Source organism: Montipora foliosa, chromosome 1, assembly GCF_036669935.1.
Source record: "Montipora foliosa isolate CH-2021 chromosome 1, ASM3666993v2, whole genome shotgun sequence".
Lineage (NCBI taxonomy): Eukaryota > Metazoa > Cnidaria > Anthozoa > Scleractinia > Acroporidae > Montipora > Montipora foliosa.
The window spans coordinates 9,562,836-9,577,835 of NC_090869.1; the positions used below are offsets into that span (position 1 = coordinate 9,562,836).

A 15,000-nucleotide genomic window follows, 5' to 3' on the forward strand; every position below is an offset into this window, starting at 1 on the left:
GTCCAGCTTGGGGTGTTAAGTTTTGAATTCCCACTTGTTGCGTGACATGATGTGGACTATTTTTAGGCAAGGCAATCGGCGACACTGAACATTTCAGTCGAAGTTCAGTTTGTTACGTGCTTTCCAGGCAAATTTCAAGCATTGGTTTGCTTATCGTGAGCAAAATGACAGAGAATCCAATGGCGAAGTACGCTAAATTTTTGAATTTTTGTTTTGTGCAACCCTGTTGATATTAATTCTGTACATGTACATGATACACTGTATGTCATCGTCTCGGTTCTTGTTTTGCACGTAATTTGTCTGTTTTGCAACTTATGCAACTTTTTCAGAGTTGGTGTTAAAATTAACGTGCTTAACCTTCAATGGCTTAATTATTAACATTGGCCATGGCGAAGTCACAGCCGACAATAAACTGTGTATCGATCGCTTCTATTCGTTTACTCTTTTGTTCCCAAATTACACCTCAAGTGTTGTTAAAATAAATGATGCTCTTTTACAGAAAATTGAGATTTAGTTCTGTTTTTTTTTTTTTTTGCTGTGGAGATCTAGATTATTTATCAACTAGAGCCAACAGTTGCTACAGCGTACGGAGTCCTCAAAATGTTTTCAGATGTGATCGATGGAGCTTTGACAGCCCATACATTTTGATTCATGAATCAACGGGCATAACAGTTTCAAAGAATTTGATCATTTTATTTTAATTACATATTCGAGGGGAGAGATAAGACTTTATTTTTGTGCAATTTAAAAATCTGAAAGGGTACTGCAGCAGCAATTAAAAATTTTTCAAGAAGGGGTTCAGAGGACCCCCAAATTTGACAACCTGGATACATCTCTGCTGTAATAACTTAAATACCAATGTATGACAATGCTAAGGGCCTTAGATAGCAAATTAAATTATCTTAAGAAATCCTCTAGATAACATTGTTAAAGTTACCGTTACAAAAATTAAAATCCTGACTTGAGACATAAAATAGTATTTTTAAAAACATAAAATGGTAAGAGTTTCAAACATTTGAAATTTTTCAAGAAGACCTACTGTTTCCATGACACGAGATTATTATATCTTACGAGAAAGTAACAGCTATACAGATAATTACTATGGTTTCAAATACATTAAATTTTTACTTGACTGAATACTGTTTTAAACGGGCAAGCCTAAAACCTGGAATCCGGAATCACAGGTCATTGTTTTACCAATACAGAGAGTAAAAACTATCCTAAACATTCATAAAAGCTAACCTTAGGCCTAAAAATGTTTGTTTAGGTCTAATTAGGCCTAAGGTTAGCTTTTATGAATGTTTAGGATAGTTCTTACTCTCTGTATTGGTAAAACAATGACTTGTAATTCCAGATTCCAGATCCCGGGTTTTAGGGTTGCCAGTTTTAAACTACTAATGCCAAGTAACCTGATTAATGAAACATTTGGCATCTGTAACATTTGTATAAGATCGAGTAAGAGATAAGCATACCGTCCAATCAGTAGTGTAGCAGCCCTCGTAACCTTTCATTGTTTAGTAATGTAAGCAGTTTCTACTATTTTTACTTCATGTATACAGTCATTTTACGGGTTAGAATAAAACCTTTACACATCGACAATTTCTACCTTGCAATCATGATAAATGAAGACACTGTAGCAAAATATTGTGTAACTAAATTGTGGGGCATTGCACAAGAATCTTCACTCTTAAAGTACATGTAACCAGTGAAACAAATGAATTACGTACTTTTAACTAAAGAAGCTTGGCTAATTAATTGCAGAAAACAAACTACATGTACACTTTACATGAACACAACCGCAATGTGTGCCTTTATAATTAATTTCTGATTCTATAACTGTTGTAAAACCAAAGAACCACGCTTAAGTTATTCATAGGCTTTGTTTCTTTCTTAATTCTTTATGGCCTATAACTATCTTTCTGATTTACTTGCTAAAGCCTTCCTCCAGTTCGAAGACCACAAGCGACATATTAATTTTGTTAATACGTACACACTTACATGTACATCTTACATGGACGCTCCATTTATGATCCAAATCCCCCTTATGGATGAGGTCCGTCAGACGACTAGTTGAAATCATTTTTTAACAGCACCGATAAAATATGAAAGGGGAAAAAATTCCACGCGCGGAAGTCGGATCATAACTTTCCAATATACGTCGAGTAGTCGAGTTCGAGTACTAAGTGACATACCACAGTGACTTGTCCGCTCCCTGGAGTCCCCCAGATGTTCCACCGTCATAATAAATAAGCAGCCATTGGTCGTTTTTTTTATATATAAAAACAAAGCAAAAAATCTTCGATTTTCTCGCCGAGACTTTCGTTGAGCCCAAGAATATTTTATCCAGCAGTGTATGTTCATAAGAGGTAGGTCACTCATATATGGCGCCTTACATTGTAGCCAACCACATCAGCAAGTGCGCATGCGCTAGAAAGTATCCCAGAAGGCTGAGCTTTCGTACAGTCCGTGGCAACCTTGACCGAAAACAAGTTAAAATAGGACTGAAGGAAGATGGTGGGCATTTAGTTAACTTTTGCTTCTTTTGATTATCTGCACTCATAGCTAATGTAATATTGTCCATATTTGTCTCTGTTAGTCTGAAGTCGAGGAATTACTGAAGAGAATTCAGGGCCATAAAGGCGTTATAGGGATAATCATCGTCAACAACGAAGGTACGCAAATTCAATTCAATTGGGCTTATTTTAAGTTCAGCGAAATTTAAAAGTGTTTTCAAAAAGTTATCTTCTTGAATCATTGACAGCTATCTTTTGAGGCTGACATGTCAGCTTTGTATTCTTTTTATGAACACACGTATGTAGTTCATGTTTAATTTTATGGTTGTTCTACATGTTATAATTATGGTTGAAAACAAATTCTTGTTTTCAGAAATAAACTCTGTTTTCTGGCCACAGTTGGCCTCTTCTGCTGTTCTGGCTTTGGCCTTTAATACTGATGAACATACTTATGCATGCAATGAAATTTTGAAATTACCATAAAGATGTTAAATACAGATTCCTGCTATTGTAGGAATTCCCATCAGAACGACTTTGGATAACTCAACAACTGTTCAGTATGCTGGATTGATCCATTCACTGACATCTAAAGCGCGAAGCACTGTCCGAGACATTGATCCACAGGTATACATATTTAGATCTGACACCTAGGCATAACCTTTTCTTTTATTTAAGCTTTGTATTTTTCTTATTCTTGAAGAGTCTGCCTACTGATTATTGATCAAGAGCATGAAGATTGCATGATTCCCAGAATAAGGGAAGCTTAAATAAAGTTCCCTAAAATCTGATTAGTAATAGTAATTGGTCTGAGTGGAGTGCAATTCAGGCAGTAGTCGTGCAAGTGATTTAAAAATGGCGCAATGCCGATTTCAAATTATGAGCACGGTGACCCCAAGTTCAGAGGTGAACCCGGCTAATGTGTGTGCACTTTTCTTTTTTAGAATGATTTAACATTCCTCAGGGTTCGTTCAAAGAAACATGAAATCATGATCGCTCCTGGTGAGTGAATTTTTCATACGGCAGCATTACAGTGCAACAAGCCTTACTGTGGCCACCCAACAAACTTTCACATTTAAATGTTGCCAACTGCGTGTAAATAATGTCAACTCAACTACTCGTGCAACAGTGTTCAACTTACAACCGTGTGAACTTTGCAAGAAGCCGTGACTGTCAATCAAATTCACACACCCTGATTGGCAAAAAATGTTCAAATTGTTAGGCGGCCAATTGGTATGGCGTGTCGCACTGTGAAGTAAATTTAAGGCGCATATGAACTTGTGAATGCACTATAGTTTTATTAATTCAGATCCTGCACATGTATGTAATTTTTTTTAATGGTTGCAAGCACGATATTACCATCATTATAAACATTACTTCAAGTATGGACTTATAATAAAGACCGCACAATAAACACAGATTTGATAAATCATGCTATTATCTTGAATCTTGAGGCAAGTTTGCTTTGAAAATTTCAACTGGCCAGAAAGAGCATGTGATTACTATCATTCAATTTACTCAAACCCTGAAGTCTTCTTTTGCCTCAGCTCTGGAACCAATTTTTTCTTATTTAAGGAGAAGAGGGATGTTTTAAAAAGGGCTGTTGCTGCAATCTAATATCTTACTGATTGCTATTTTTCATTCTGCAGACAAAGAGTACCTGATGATTGTTATTCAGAATCCATCTGCTCAGTAGACAATACTGCATTTTAACATGAATTTACATTTTTGTAATGTTATATGGTGACAGTCATGTATCTTAGTTTTTCATGATGCTTTTAATTTTTTTCCCTGGAAAGTGCAAGATGCATGTGACATTGTTTTCCTTTATCTAGATAAAAACATGGAAATAAGAACTAACCTTAAAATTGTATCTTAAATAATAGAAAATTATTGCTGACTTTCTTAACACAGGTCATCTCAAAGAATGCTCCTATGTAAATTGTATTTAAAGTGGTGTCAGGAAAAAAAATCCTTAAAGGGGCTAGGTCACGCTATTTTAGGTAATTTTGTTTAATTTTGTTAATTATGAGCTCTAAACGTCATATTGGCAGATCAAGAGTCTTTCATTTGCAAAATCACGGCCACATAACAACTGAGAATGATTTTCAAGCTTTGTAAATGACATTTTGATATAGACTGATATAAATTTGAAAAAAGGTGGGCCGACGTTTTTCAAATTTACCCAAACTCAATCCATTTCAATCCTCTCCAGTTTTGTCCATCCATGTCCCTTCATGGCTTCCCTGTGTTTTGTTAGAGTTCTTCTATAGTTTTGAACAGTTATTTTGATATTTTAGTTAATTCTATGACCATTCGATCAGTGCTGAAAATGCCTAAAATAGCGTGACCTAGCCCCTTTAAGTTCCATGTTGAGTCTGCTTTGGTTTCTTTACTAGATTACATGTAGGCCTTTATACTCATTTAAGGAGATTCCCTAGTTTTGCATTGCACAACCCTACTGTACATAATTTCTTGCATCATTGGCAAGCACATTAGCTTGCGCACATTAATAAAATGGCGGATTTTCATTGATGCCAAGCTCAATCTGTCAAGGAATCGCTATTTTTTCCTGAACAAGTATGGTGACCCCAGCCTATATTTTTATTTTGCTGAGAACAGTGTCTTCATGGAGTACCAGTAGTAAGAAAATCAGCAAAAATCTATGGCAATTTCATAAATTTTATTGGAAGGAGCTATTACGAGTTGAACAGTACATGTATATACTCAAGTTAAATCAGTTTTAGAGTGTTAAGTGCTCACAAAGGTATTCAAATACATTTTTCAGGTATGTACCTGAATTAAACACAGAATGACACCAGGCTCTGCATTACATCAGGGATTACATTTTAAAAAATCATTGAAGCTTAATTATTTGTCCAACATTGGGGATGTGCGGCAAATCAAAGTGGGTTAAATAGCTGTATATGTCAGCATCATGCCATAGAAACGAGCTTGGTGACCCCCTTTTTTTATCACATTTACCGGTATATCATCTCCTTGACATGTCACAAGTTTTATCGGAAATCTATAACAAGATCAGTTTCTAGGGTATCACCTGAAGTGTCAAGTCTTCTTACTAGTGCTCAGGGCCACTAAATGGGAACACTATACATAGAAATTAATTGAAATTAACTCAAATGAAATGTTGTTTTTTTCAGTAGAGGCAAAAACCTGAGTACCCAGCGAAAAACATCAGACTGACTCAGAGCAGAGTAGAGAACCATCAAACTCAACCTACATTTATTATGATGCCAAGTCTGCAAATCAAACCCAGGCCACATTGGTGGGATGAAAGTGCTCCAACTACTGCTCTCCTTTTCTTGCCAGAAACTCATCTGCTATGGGTTCTGCTGTACTTGTACTTAAATGCTGAGTTGAAAAGACCCACATTGTATAAACATCTTTTGGTTGCAAGCAGTAAAAATCATTAATTTTTAGTCAAATCTCTTGAACTGTAAACAGTCAACCCATGAGCTGAAAAGTGTTTTTCTGTTATGGATTAGATGTTCAAATCAAGACTGACCCATATTGAGAGGATTTCTGTTTATGAAGTTTAACGTCCTTTGTTATTCAAATTTTGTGCCAATCACTGGAACAAGATCCTTTTTTTGGCAACTGGTAAGGCCGTGGTGGGCACAGTAATATCAGGGATGGTACAGTGGCGAGAGCACAAGTTTGACTTCTACCATTGTGGCCTAGGTTGATTTCCCAGACTCAGTGTCATGTGGGTTTGAGTTTGTTGGTTCTCTACTTTGCTCCAGTTTTCCACTCTCTGCAAAAACCAAATTTATGTTTGATTTGATATCAATGTGCAGTGTCCATTTGTGCCCCTGAGCACTAGAAGACTTGACAAACAAGAGGCTACGGGGAGCCTATACTCTGTTCAAAGGAATTTTAGCCTACCCGGTATTCAATTATTTTTTGTTACAATATCTTGGTCAACATCCAGTTCAATTCCGTGGTGCAAAGTCCTCATCCGGTGACCCAACCACATGGTTAAGTGTGATTGTAGAATGGTTAACAACTATTCACCGAAGTGGAGGTGGCTACATGTAGCGGTGGATATTTACCGAGCCATGAAGCAGCGAGGTAAATATCCAATGCTAGCCACCAACACTGGCTAGAAAGCGTTGCACCGGTATCGCAAGGTCACGGGTTTAAACCCCGTTTAAGTCCTGAATTTTTCAGGCTTCTTTACGCAGTTGCGAAAATTGTGTTCATAACTGCGAAGACCAGAGCTTGATTTGATATGAAACTGTTGTTAACGCTTGAGAAGCACAATGTATGGCATAGAAATCGTCTTACAAAGATCCTTGAAAGCTCAATTTCTTGTTCTTGAATACTCTTGGAATTTACAGACAAAATCCAGCACAAACCCTGTAATAAAGAGCCTCCAATAGGCCCTTTTCCCCCAGGGATTCCAATTTGAATGGGGAAAAGACCAGAAACAGGGATCAGTCTGAGAGTGATTTTTTGGGGGGCAGGCATAACCATTGGGAATTTAACAAGAAGTGACCCCTTTTTCTGCACACAAATCCATTTTTCAAGATAGTACTCTGCCAAGGGTGTCCACACGTCCTCTTAGCAGGATATTAAAAACGTGTTCAAAGAGCTAAATTTTAATTGTTTTTAATCCTTAAACATTTCCAGGAAACTAATTTCAATAACAATAATTATTAACAATGTATTATTATATTATCGAGCATGCTGTAAGATGGGAAATCAAGAATTTTAAACTTTAGTTTGTTTTAAATATGTGCTCAGCAGCTGTGCTCTGTAAGAATTTTTTTACATTACTTGTAGTTCTCACAGTAATAAAAATTACCAAAATGTACTCTGTAAAGTATTTGACTTTTTTACTCATTTAATGTTACTTTAACCTTAAATTATCTAGTCCAAAACATTAAACGATACACAACTTTTTTGACCCACACAATGATAACAACATTTATGGGAATTTCTTTCTTATGACATTTCTTAACAACCTTCAGAGTTATTTGTTCTCTATTTGGGCAAAAAATAAACTGCTTTTTAAAATCAGTTTCTTTAATCTACATTGAGAATTAATTCACATTATGTTGACTTCTAGTCCTTTTGCTTGAAATGTATTTTACATTGAAATTTATTATTGTGACTTTTAAGATGGACTTTTATCTTGTGTTTACATGTAGTTATTAAAAGATACCACAATTAATGGGGAAATGACTTGTTTTCACAGTATTCAAGATTGAAGAGGCTCTGTCCTTAACTAAGATGCTAAAAGATTTATTAATATCTGCAAAAACTTGCAAATAATGGTGCTTTTTACATTATGACTATGTTACCTCATGATATTATTTATTAGCTTTTATGGTTGTTTGTGATGAGAAGGATGGAAATGAACAAAGTGTTAGAAAAGTTTGGGAGTCCCATGCAATGTCTTTTTCTTAAATTTTGAGGAATGTTTTTTGATTAAGTTATGGTGATAAAGATTATAATATTACCAGTATATATCTATATGCACTTTTTGTTGCAAAACAGACAAACACCCAAGACAGAGCCCCTTTTGCGTGCGTTCGAATGACCCTATTCCATAATAAGAATAAGTGGAGTGATGATTTAAAATGGTATATCTGCAGCATTTTGAAGCTACAAGGATAATAAAAATATGTTGAAAACAGCACTTTAGCAGGTGTTTGACAATTTTAATGTGAATCTTTGTAGGAACGAAAGATTTTAAACTTCTATTCCATGTATTCCTATTCTGGAATACGATCAATCAAATGCACGCTTGGATAGTAATCTTCCAGTAGCAAAGAGGACCCCTTTGGAGTGTGTTCCATAGTTTGTGATGGGGTCAGAGATGCTTGGCCTTGCTCCATTAGCAGTTCAGTCATTTCTATGTCATCCTGATCAGGAGCTGAGTAAAATGGCGATCCCATTGAATAATGCTTGTTGAGAAAGTCTGTGCACGGATAATGATAAAAACAATGTCATACATGAATGTTAAAAATGCAGTGGAGTATGTACGCAATGATGAGGGGCAACTTAGTCTGACAATGCCTTTGCTGTAGACAACCCTTAATTTCAACACACTGTGTCAGGAGATGTGCTACAGCTAACATTGTAAAATGTAAATGTAAATGCTTCAGTGTTTATAGTGGAAGTGCACTTAGCTACATGTATTAAGTTCACAGACACCTCACTTTTAATAATCTGAAAGTGAATGCAAACATGATTAAGAATCCCAACCGGCAGGAGGCAACTAGTTGGCTATTACAAGCGTGGTAGAGTTGAATTGGGGCCCACTGGAAACAAATCGCGACCAGAGTTTAGAATAGGAGCAGGAGTGGCCCAGTGGAGAGAGCAGTCGCCTCCCACCAATGTGGCCCGGGTTCAATTCTCAGATTCGGCGTCATATGTGGGTTGAGTTTGTTGGTTCTCTACTCAGACTGCTTCAAGAGGTTTTCTCTGGGTACTCCAGTTTTCCACTGTCCACAAAAACCAGTATTTGATTTGATTTGAGTAATTTCATTAGTGTCCCCAATTAGTGCTCTAATTGCTAAATCCATTGACACTTAAAGTTGTCATTGTTGTTATTATTATTAGTCATAGCCCATGACCAAAGGTCCCTTAGAGTTTTCTCCTTACTTTACAGCTCTATTATTATTATTATTATTATTATTATTATTATTATTATTATTATTATTATTATTATTATCACTGAACCTGGGGCAACCACATGCAAACCCAACACCCTAACCACTGGACCATGCTGCCTCAGATCAAGTCATCATCAGATTACTGCCACTTAATGGGTTCTGTGAATCATAGGCACTGTTTGTCAGCCTACACTACTGTGCTGCTTACTTTTGAATTACGGCCATTCTCATTCCAGAAAGCTACAGTCTTTTGCTTGGCACAAAAAAAAACCACCTGGTTTGTTCTCACAAATGTGCAGTGAAAGTGAATTTCAAGCACTGGCAAAATTAATAATACTTAGACCAAGAGGGGGGCCAGAAGTCCTTGTTTCTTGGACTTTTTGGTTCAAATCCGGCCAGAGGTTCTTATTCTTGGAATTGAACCAAACATTTGTGGCCTCTGTGTATGACGATTAAATACAGTTGCCTACAGCATCTTGGTAAAGTGCGTCATCAAGAAATGAAAGGGTTTCAGCTGAAGCCCTAAGGACAGATATCAAGTGGTGTACAAAGTGATCTCGTGAATCTGGCAAAGATTTCTTTCACCATTAAAAAGAAATGTCTCTTTGATGTAAACAGTACAAAAACATTCAATTGAAAGGTTTCTAAGCAACCTCAACTTACATGTAAACTTATTTACAATTATGTATAACAGTTTTTACATTTACTTCATTTTTTTTTTCATGTAATGTTAACCAGTAATTTTTCACTCAGAAGTGTCGACCAAAAATTCCTACAGGCTACATTGATTAGATGAGTTTAAGAGCAAATTCAAACAAGTAACTAAATGATTCTCTAGTAGAACACCAAATGAATATTAACTCTTAATTGCTGAAAGTTTCAAGTAAATTCTGTGTTGTTTACTGAAAGAAAGGAATGAGTGGCAATTCAATTTTCTTTTTAAATAACATCAATCCTCTGATTCAAACAAACAGAAATGGCATATTTTCTTTTTTGCTTGAACTTCTTGAAGAATGTGGTGACGTAGAAACCATCTGAACCCAGGAGTTACATACATTTTTAATGTAACTCAATGGAATTTAATCACCGTGCATTTCAACAACCTGAGCAGAAGTCGTCTTCAGAGTCCAGTGACCATTGGAAATTCAAACAAATGTAGTGATGCTCTGGCCTGTGTTGTGATTGCATCACTTAACTCTGGTCTGTGTTGTAATTCTAACACTACATGTACATGTACATTTGTTTGAATTTCCAACTGTCAATTGACTCTGAAGATGACTTCCACTGAGTTTTTGAAAATGCCAGTCCTTCTCAGGACAATCAAATTCCATCAAGGAATGTGGTGTGATGGTTTGCACCAGCTATAAAGGATTACATGTATAATGATAGTCACATTTGCTGTATACTTACTGATACAGTAAGCCAATTTTTTGCTTTATCAGAGAAATTTAAACATCCATGCAAGATGAAACCCTTTGTATCAACGATGTGCAATGACTTTCTGACACTAGTAACTACTAGTCCTTTCCATTTACAAAAATGTACAAGTAATGATACAGATGTATGCCACACACTGTCTGACAATGCAAAGGGTTGAATAACACAAAGAATTCACACAAAGATTACACAAAGATCCAGATTTCCCTCTTGAACATCCCCAACAATTCACACATTTGTGACATAAAGTTATCCCTTCAATATTACAATTATGGTATACCGGTATTTATAGAAAAACTAATTTGTTCCTTTTGGATCCACCAAAAAACTATTAGCGATGACTAAGGAAAAATTTATCGTCTAAATTTGTGTTGCATGCAAAACTCACAAAATGCCATTTCAGTGCACCTTCAAACAAGCTGCGACCCTTCATTTCGATGAGAACGATTTCTACGATGATTCTCACCCTTTTGAGGCTTGGGCGGCTTTTTTCCAGTCTTAAGAAACTGAACTAAAAAACCAATGAGAGTCATAAGAGGCCAAACCCCAAAGGAAATCCATGAAAAGAAACAAGGTCTTCCTGTAATTTCCGCAATGAAAACTTTCTGCCAGACATGATGAAGGAAACGCATGTCCTCGATGAAGTAGTCCACTCCTCCCATTATTAATGCTGCACCATAAACCGATGATGTTAAAATCAGAACAACCCGCTTCCACCAAACATTTGCCCCTGCCACAACAACGCTGATACTGATTATCACACCCAGGGGCACTGAAAGCGATTGGTATGCATGCAAGGATGCTAAACCAAAAAGAAATGCCATTGTCACACAGAAACCAGCAACAATTCCACTTGAAAAGAGTCCGCAAAAAATTACAGTTGTACAAAGGATCCCTCCAAAGACACCAATTGCTGCTGTGATTAGGAGAACATATTGCACTTCAAGGGTACTTCGTATTGAACATATCAAGTAGGTAAGAAGTGCGGCAGATGAGAATCCAGTGGCAAAAAGAGTTATTCTTTGATACTTGAAACCTACAAGACAAAAAAAACATTATAAATGGGAAAAACAGAACTTATTTACCCCCACTAATAGATTTTTCCTTGCTCTTTACAGCTGAAAATTGATTTTCCTCAAAATATAAACATAAGTTCCCAAGCCCCACCCCAGAAATTTGGCATAGGGATCACACAATAATGCATAAGATAATGATAATATTTTAAATAATCTTATCTTAGGTATGGATGCTGCACTCCAGCCAAAATATTGTCAAATCGTAAACAACATTAATTAAGTTGAACGCTATAATCTGTTTTCAGCTGAACTTTCCTTTGCCAATACGAGGGTAGCTCATGTTTTCACGCCCAAGAAATCGAAGAATGGACAGCCCCTGCTGGGACTTTGCTATTTCGGCAACTTGAGACATTTTTGATACTGGACTGTGGCCAGAAATAATGGTCACTTTGAAACTGATCTTAAGTTGTTTGTGACTGAATAAATTGCCGTTAGTAAATGTACGCAAATTCGTGCCCATAGGATATAGCTATCCTGTAGCTAAAATGTAAAAAAGAAAATGATAACCAAATTATAAAGTAGCAAAACGAAATATCAGAAAATTCTACCGAGAAAAGATGAACTTGCATAAACGGAAATTCAACATAGAACGGGTGGATTTCGCTTTTGTTCTCTCCCATAAGTCACAGGACATAACAGAAGATGTAGGGAAATTTTCCTACCAGCGCATTCTATACTTTAAACGTATCTATCGGCGTTTTAGTCCCCTTAAAACAGTGGAAGTGTTACTCCTAAAATCTAAGAGAAGGTTCTCGTTAAAAGCGCGTTTTAATTAATACGATCAACTTGTCCTTTAATTAAAGAAACATATGGTACGCTAGTCTTTGGAGACGATAGTCGACATGTGAAAACATGAAAACGTTGCTTGTCCCGGTTAAAGCAAATTTAAGAAATTTAAGGAGGAATAGAACTCGAAACTGCCCTCTCCAATGGATTTTCTCCGTCTGTCGATATAATTTAAAGCTTATCTTTTCAAGAATCTGAGGATAATTGGTTTTCCAAAACCTGTTCTCGCCCTAATATGTAAGCACAACAAGCAACATTTGTTCTTCTCATTCTGAGTAATTGTTTCATTTCCTGCGCAAAAGCCTTCACTAATTTATTTTTTGTAGATTCCGAACTCGAACGCTCTTTCAAGTGAACAATCTTAGAACAGAGAAAATATATTGTAAGATGAGATTGATCACGCGCGAAATCGTTCGCTCGAAACTTTTAAAATTAATCTATAGACTGCCGCCGAAAATCACGAATATATATGAAATTTTATCCTCACCGAAAAGTACGTGAAATCCTCCGATCAGCACACATAACGAAGCTGCTATCCCTGGTCCAAATGTAATGGGAAAATCCAGATCGCTCCATTCGCAACTGAAAGATTTAAGATGAGGTTCACTTCCGTTTCGTGTATTCGTATCGTTCAATGGCGCGTTGTTCGCCGAGGTCACAGACGTCCAGAGGAAAACAATTATTAACGTTCGCAGTGGTGGGAATAAAACAGACAGCAGACTTTTAATCTGAAGTTTAACAATAGTATAAATAGGAAATTAGTGGGTAAACAATGTAATTCTGATAGACTACAAAGAAATTTAAAAAGCAACGAATCGATCGAAACTCACCATGACTGCAAGCGTTTTCTTGTTTTTGGTCTTGAACAATAATTATTCAGCTTTGATCAGTTCGCACTAGTTGAATTTTCATCTAAACAGATTTAATCAACACAGCTGTGTATAAATTTCCTTCTACAGTTGCGTTTCTGATCTCCAATAGCTTAACGCACCTCAATATTCCTAAACAAAAACACAGCAAGAAGCAGCATCAGTCTCTTGACAAAGCCTTTACATGCATTTTCAGAAATGATAAATAATTAACATAGCGTGACATGTCACGCGGTCTCTGTGACATTTTTGCAGACGAGGCAGACGAAGTGAAAAACATTTCATTGAAAACAGCTTAAAATATCCTACATTATCATGACTACGGTATTTGATTCTAGAAACAAATACCAACTAGGCAAAGAAAAACAGTGAAAAAATAGCGCTCTATACATCTCCTGACTTCTTTACAAAACTTGAAAATATGAAAAAAGTTATTTGGAATGAACAGGTCAGGTCTTAGGCACTTCCCCAACCTTAATTTTCGAAAATTTATCTGTTATGGTGCCCATCTTGGCAATCGATGTGTCCCGGCTATCACACATCTAACCCTATCACATATCTGTGTATTCAATAAATTCAACATTCATAGCACGAAATAAAACTGTTGCCACATATCTATGTTATATTCAAGAATGGAAGTAGTCACAATGTCTCGGAGACGCGCGCTAAATTAGGTTCGGAAATATTAAAACGGAAAGATATTTTTCGAAGTAATATATGAGATATGTACAGCTTACCAGGCTTCCCATTTCCACAAGAAATTATTTTTCTAAGACTTTGAAAGTTTTCTCTCCGTCAGGAAAACGTGAAATACCCTTTCGTAAATTATGGGGAATATGCAAATTATATAACGTGTATTCTATTTTTGGTCGAAAGCCTCGTGGCTGATTGACAACGTGAAAGTTACTGACGAATTTGCAAATATGACACATTGACACGTAAGGGAACTCAATTGATTTTGTATTGTATTCACTTTATTGTATGCCTCAGTTCAGTCTTTAAAAGTCACGTTTGCTACATGTCCCATCTCTGGGCGTCGAATACTACTCTGCAACCTCGCTCAAAATGATTCCAATAAGCTTGATAAATAGAGGATATAACATGGCCGTGCGGAGAAACGAAATTCCCTTCGAGTGTTGAAAACTATGAATGAAATATTAATTTTTCAACACGGGAAGATAAATTTCGTATCTCCAAGCGGCCATGTAATATTTTATTTATTATATAAACACCAATGAAATACTAAATCATTTCACGTAAGGCGCGATTTTTATATGTAACCATAGCAACAGTGATCTTTTCAACTGTGAAGATAACATGTTACCCTCACATGTGGAGATATCATGTTTTTGGTATTTCATTGGGGTTAATATAATAAACAATTTTTTGTCCTCGCTTAATTGAATATCAAACTGAGTAAGTAAGCATTTCTTTCCCTGTTTACTAACAACAGCCACATCGAATTAGCACATCAAGCAGAAGGGAGGGAGAGAGGGGCGTCATTGTTTTCCATCGTTTTCTGCTGGTTGAATCATCGGTGCCAGTGTGACGCTTCGCTCCCTCAGTTTTCGTTGCGAGATCTCAGTGATTAATTCATTATGCACGAGCGTTTTCAAGCAACGGAGGGCAACCGGAAGCTGGCTGTTCAAAACTTGTCTTGTACTGCTCTCACAGAGAC

At 36.5% G+C, this 15,000-nt stretch overlaps 3 protein-coding genes across 9 annotated transcripts in view; 1 reads left to right on the forward strand and 2 right to left on the reverse strand.

The window, feature by feature from the left end:
* LOC137975418 (uncharacterized protein KIAA0513-like) overlaps positions 1–2,352 on the reverse strand; it is a 26,679-nt gene extending 24,327 nt beyond the window's left edge. For 4 of the 6 annotated variants that reach the window (XM_068822753.1, XM_068822626.1, XM_068822685.1 and 1 more), the window contains exon 1: positions 2,193–2,352. In XM_068822753.1, the coding sequence (XP_068678854.1) occupies positions 2,193–2,241 (49 nt within the window). In that variant the 5' untranslated portion in view covers positions 2,242–2,352. Of the gene's footprint in view, positions 1–1,998 lie in introns of all 6 variants that reach the window. The other 2 variants (XM_068822906.1, XM_068822827.1) reach the window with 2 other exon arrangements.
* LOC137975787 (dynein light chain roadblock-type 2-like) overlaps positions 1–5,061 on the forward strand; it is an 18,918-nt gene extending 13,857 nt beyond the window's left edge. For both annotated transcript variants that reach the window (XM_068823085.1, XM_068823012.1), the window contains exons 4-7: positions 2,597–2,672; positions 3,028–3,137; positions 3,455–3,512; positions 4,160–5,061. In XM_068823085.1, the coding sequence (XP_068679186.1) occupies positions 2,597–2,672; positions 3,028–3,137; positions 3,455–3,512; positions 4,160–4,206 (291 nt within the window). In that variant the 3' untranslated portion in view covers positions 4,207–5,061. The remainder of the gene's footprint in view (positions 1–2,596; positions 2,673–3,027; positions 3,138–3,454; positions 3,513–4,159) is intronic.
* Positions 5,062–7,126: 2,065 nt separating this feature from the next.
* Positions 7,127–14,152, reverse strand: LOC137975338 (transmembrane protein 198-like). The gene is made up of 5 exons (XM_068822464.1): positions 14,060–14,152; positions 13,284–13,454; positions 12,941–13,181; positions 11,058–11,627; positions 7,127–8,457 (listed from the first exon to the last, which is right to left on the reverse strand). The coding sequence occupies exons 2-5, from the start codon at positions 13,284–13,286 to the stop codon at positions 8,252–8,254; spliced, it is 1,020 nt and encodes a 339-aa protein (XP_068678565.1). The 5' UTR covers positions 13,287–13,454; positions 14,060–14,152; the 3' UTR covers positions 7,127–8,251.
* Between the last annotated feature and the right edge of the window lie 848 nt (positions 14,153–15,000).

Bases quoted from the DNA above. Each gene is read 5' to 3' on its own strand.
- LOC137975338 (XM_068822464.1), bottom strand. The intron at 11,628-12,940 runs GTGAGGATAAAA...TTTGTCTTGTAG, and splicing joins AGGATTTCACGTACTTTTCG to GTTTCAAGTATCAAAGAATA. The intron at 8,458-11,057 runs GTGAGAATCATC...ATCCGTGCACAG, and splicing joins GCCGCCCAAGCCTCAAAAGG to ACTTTCTCAACAAGCATTAT.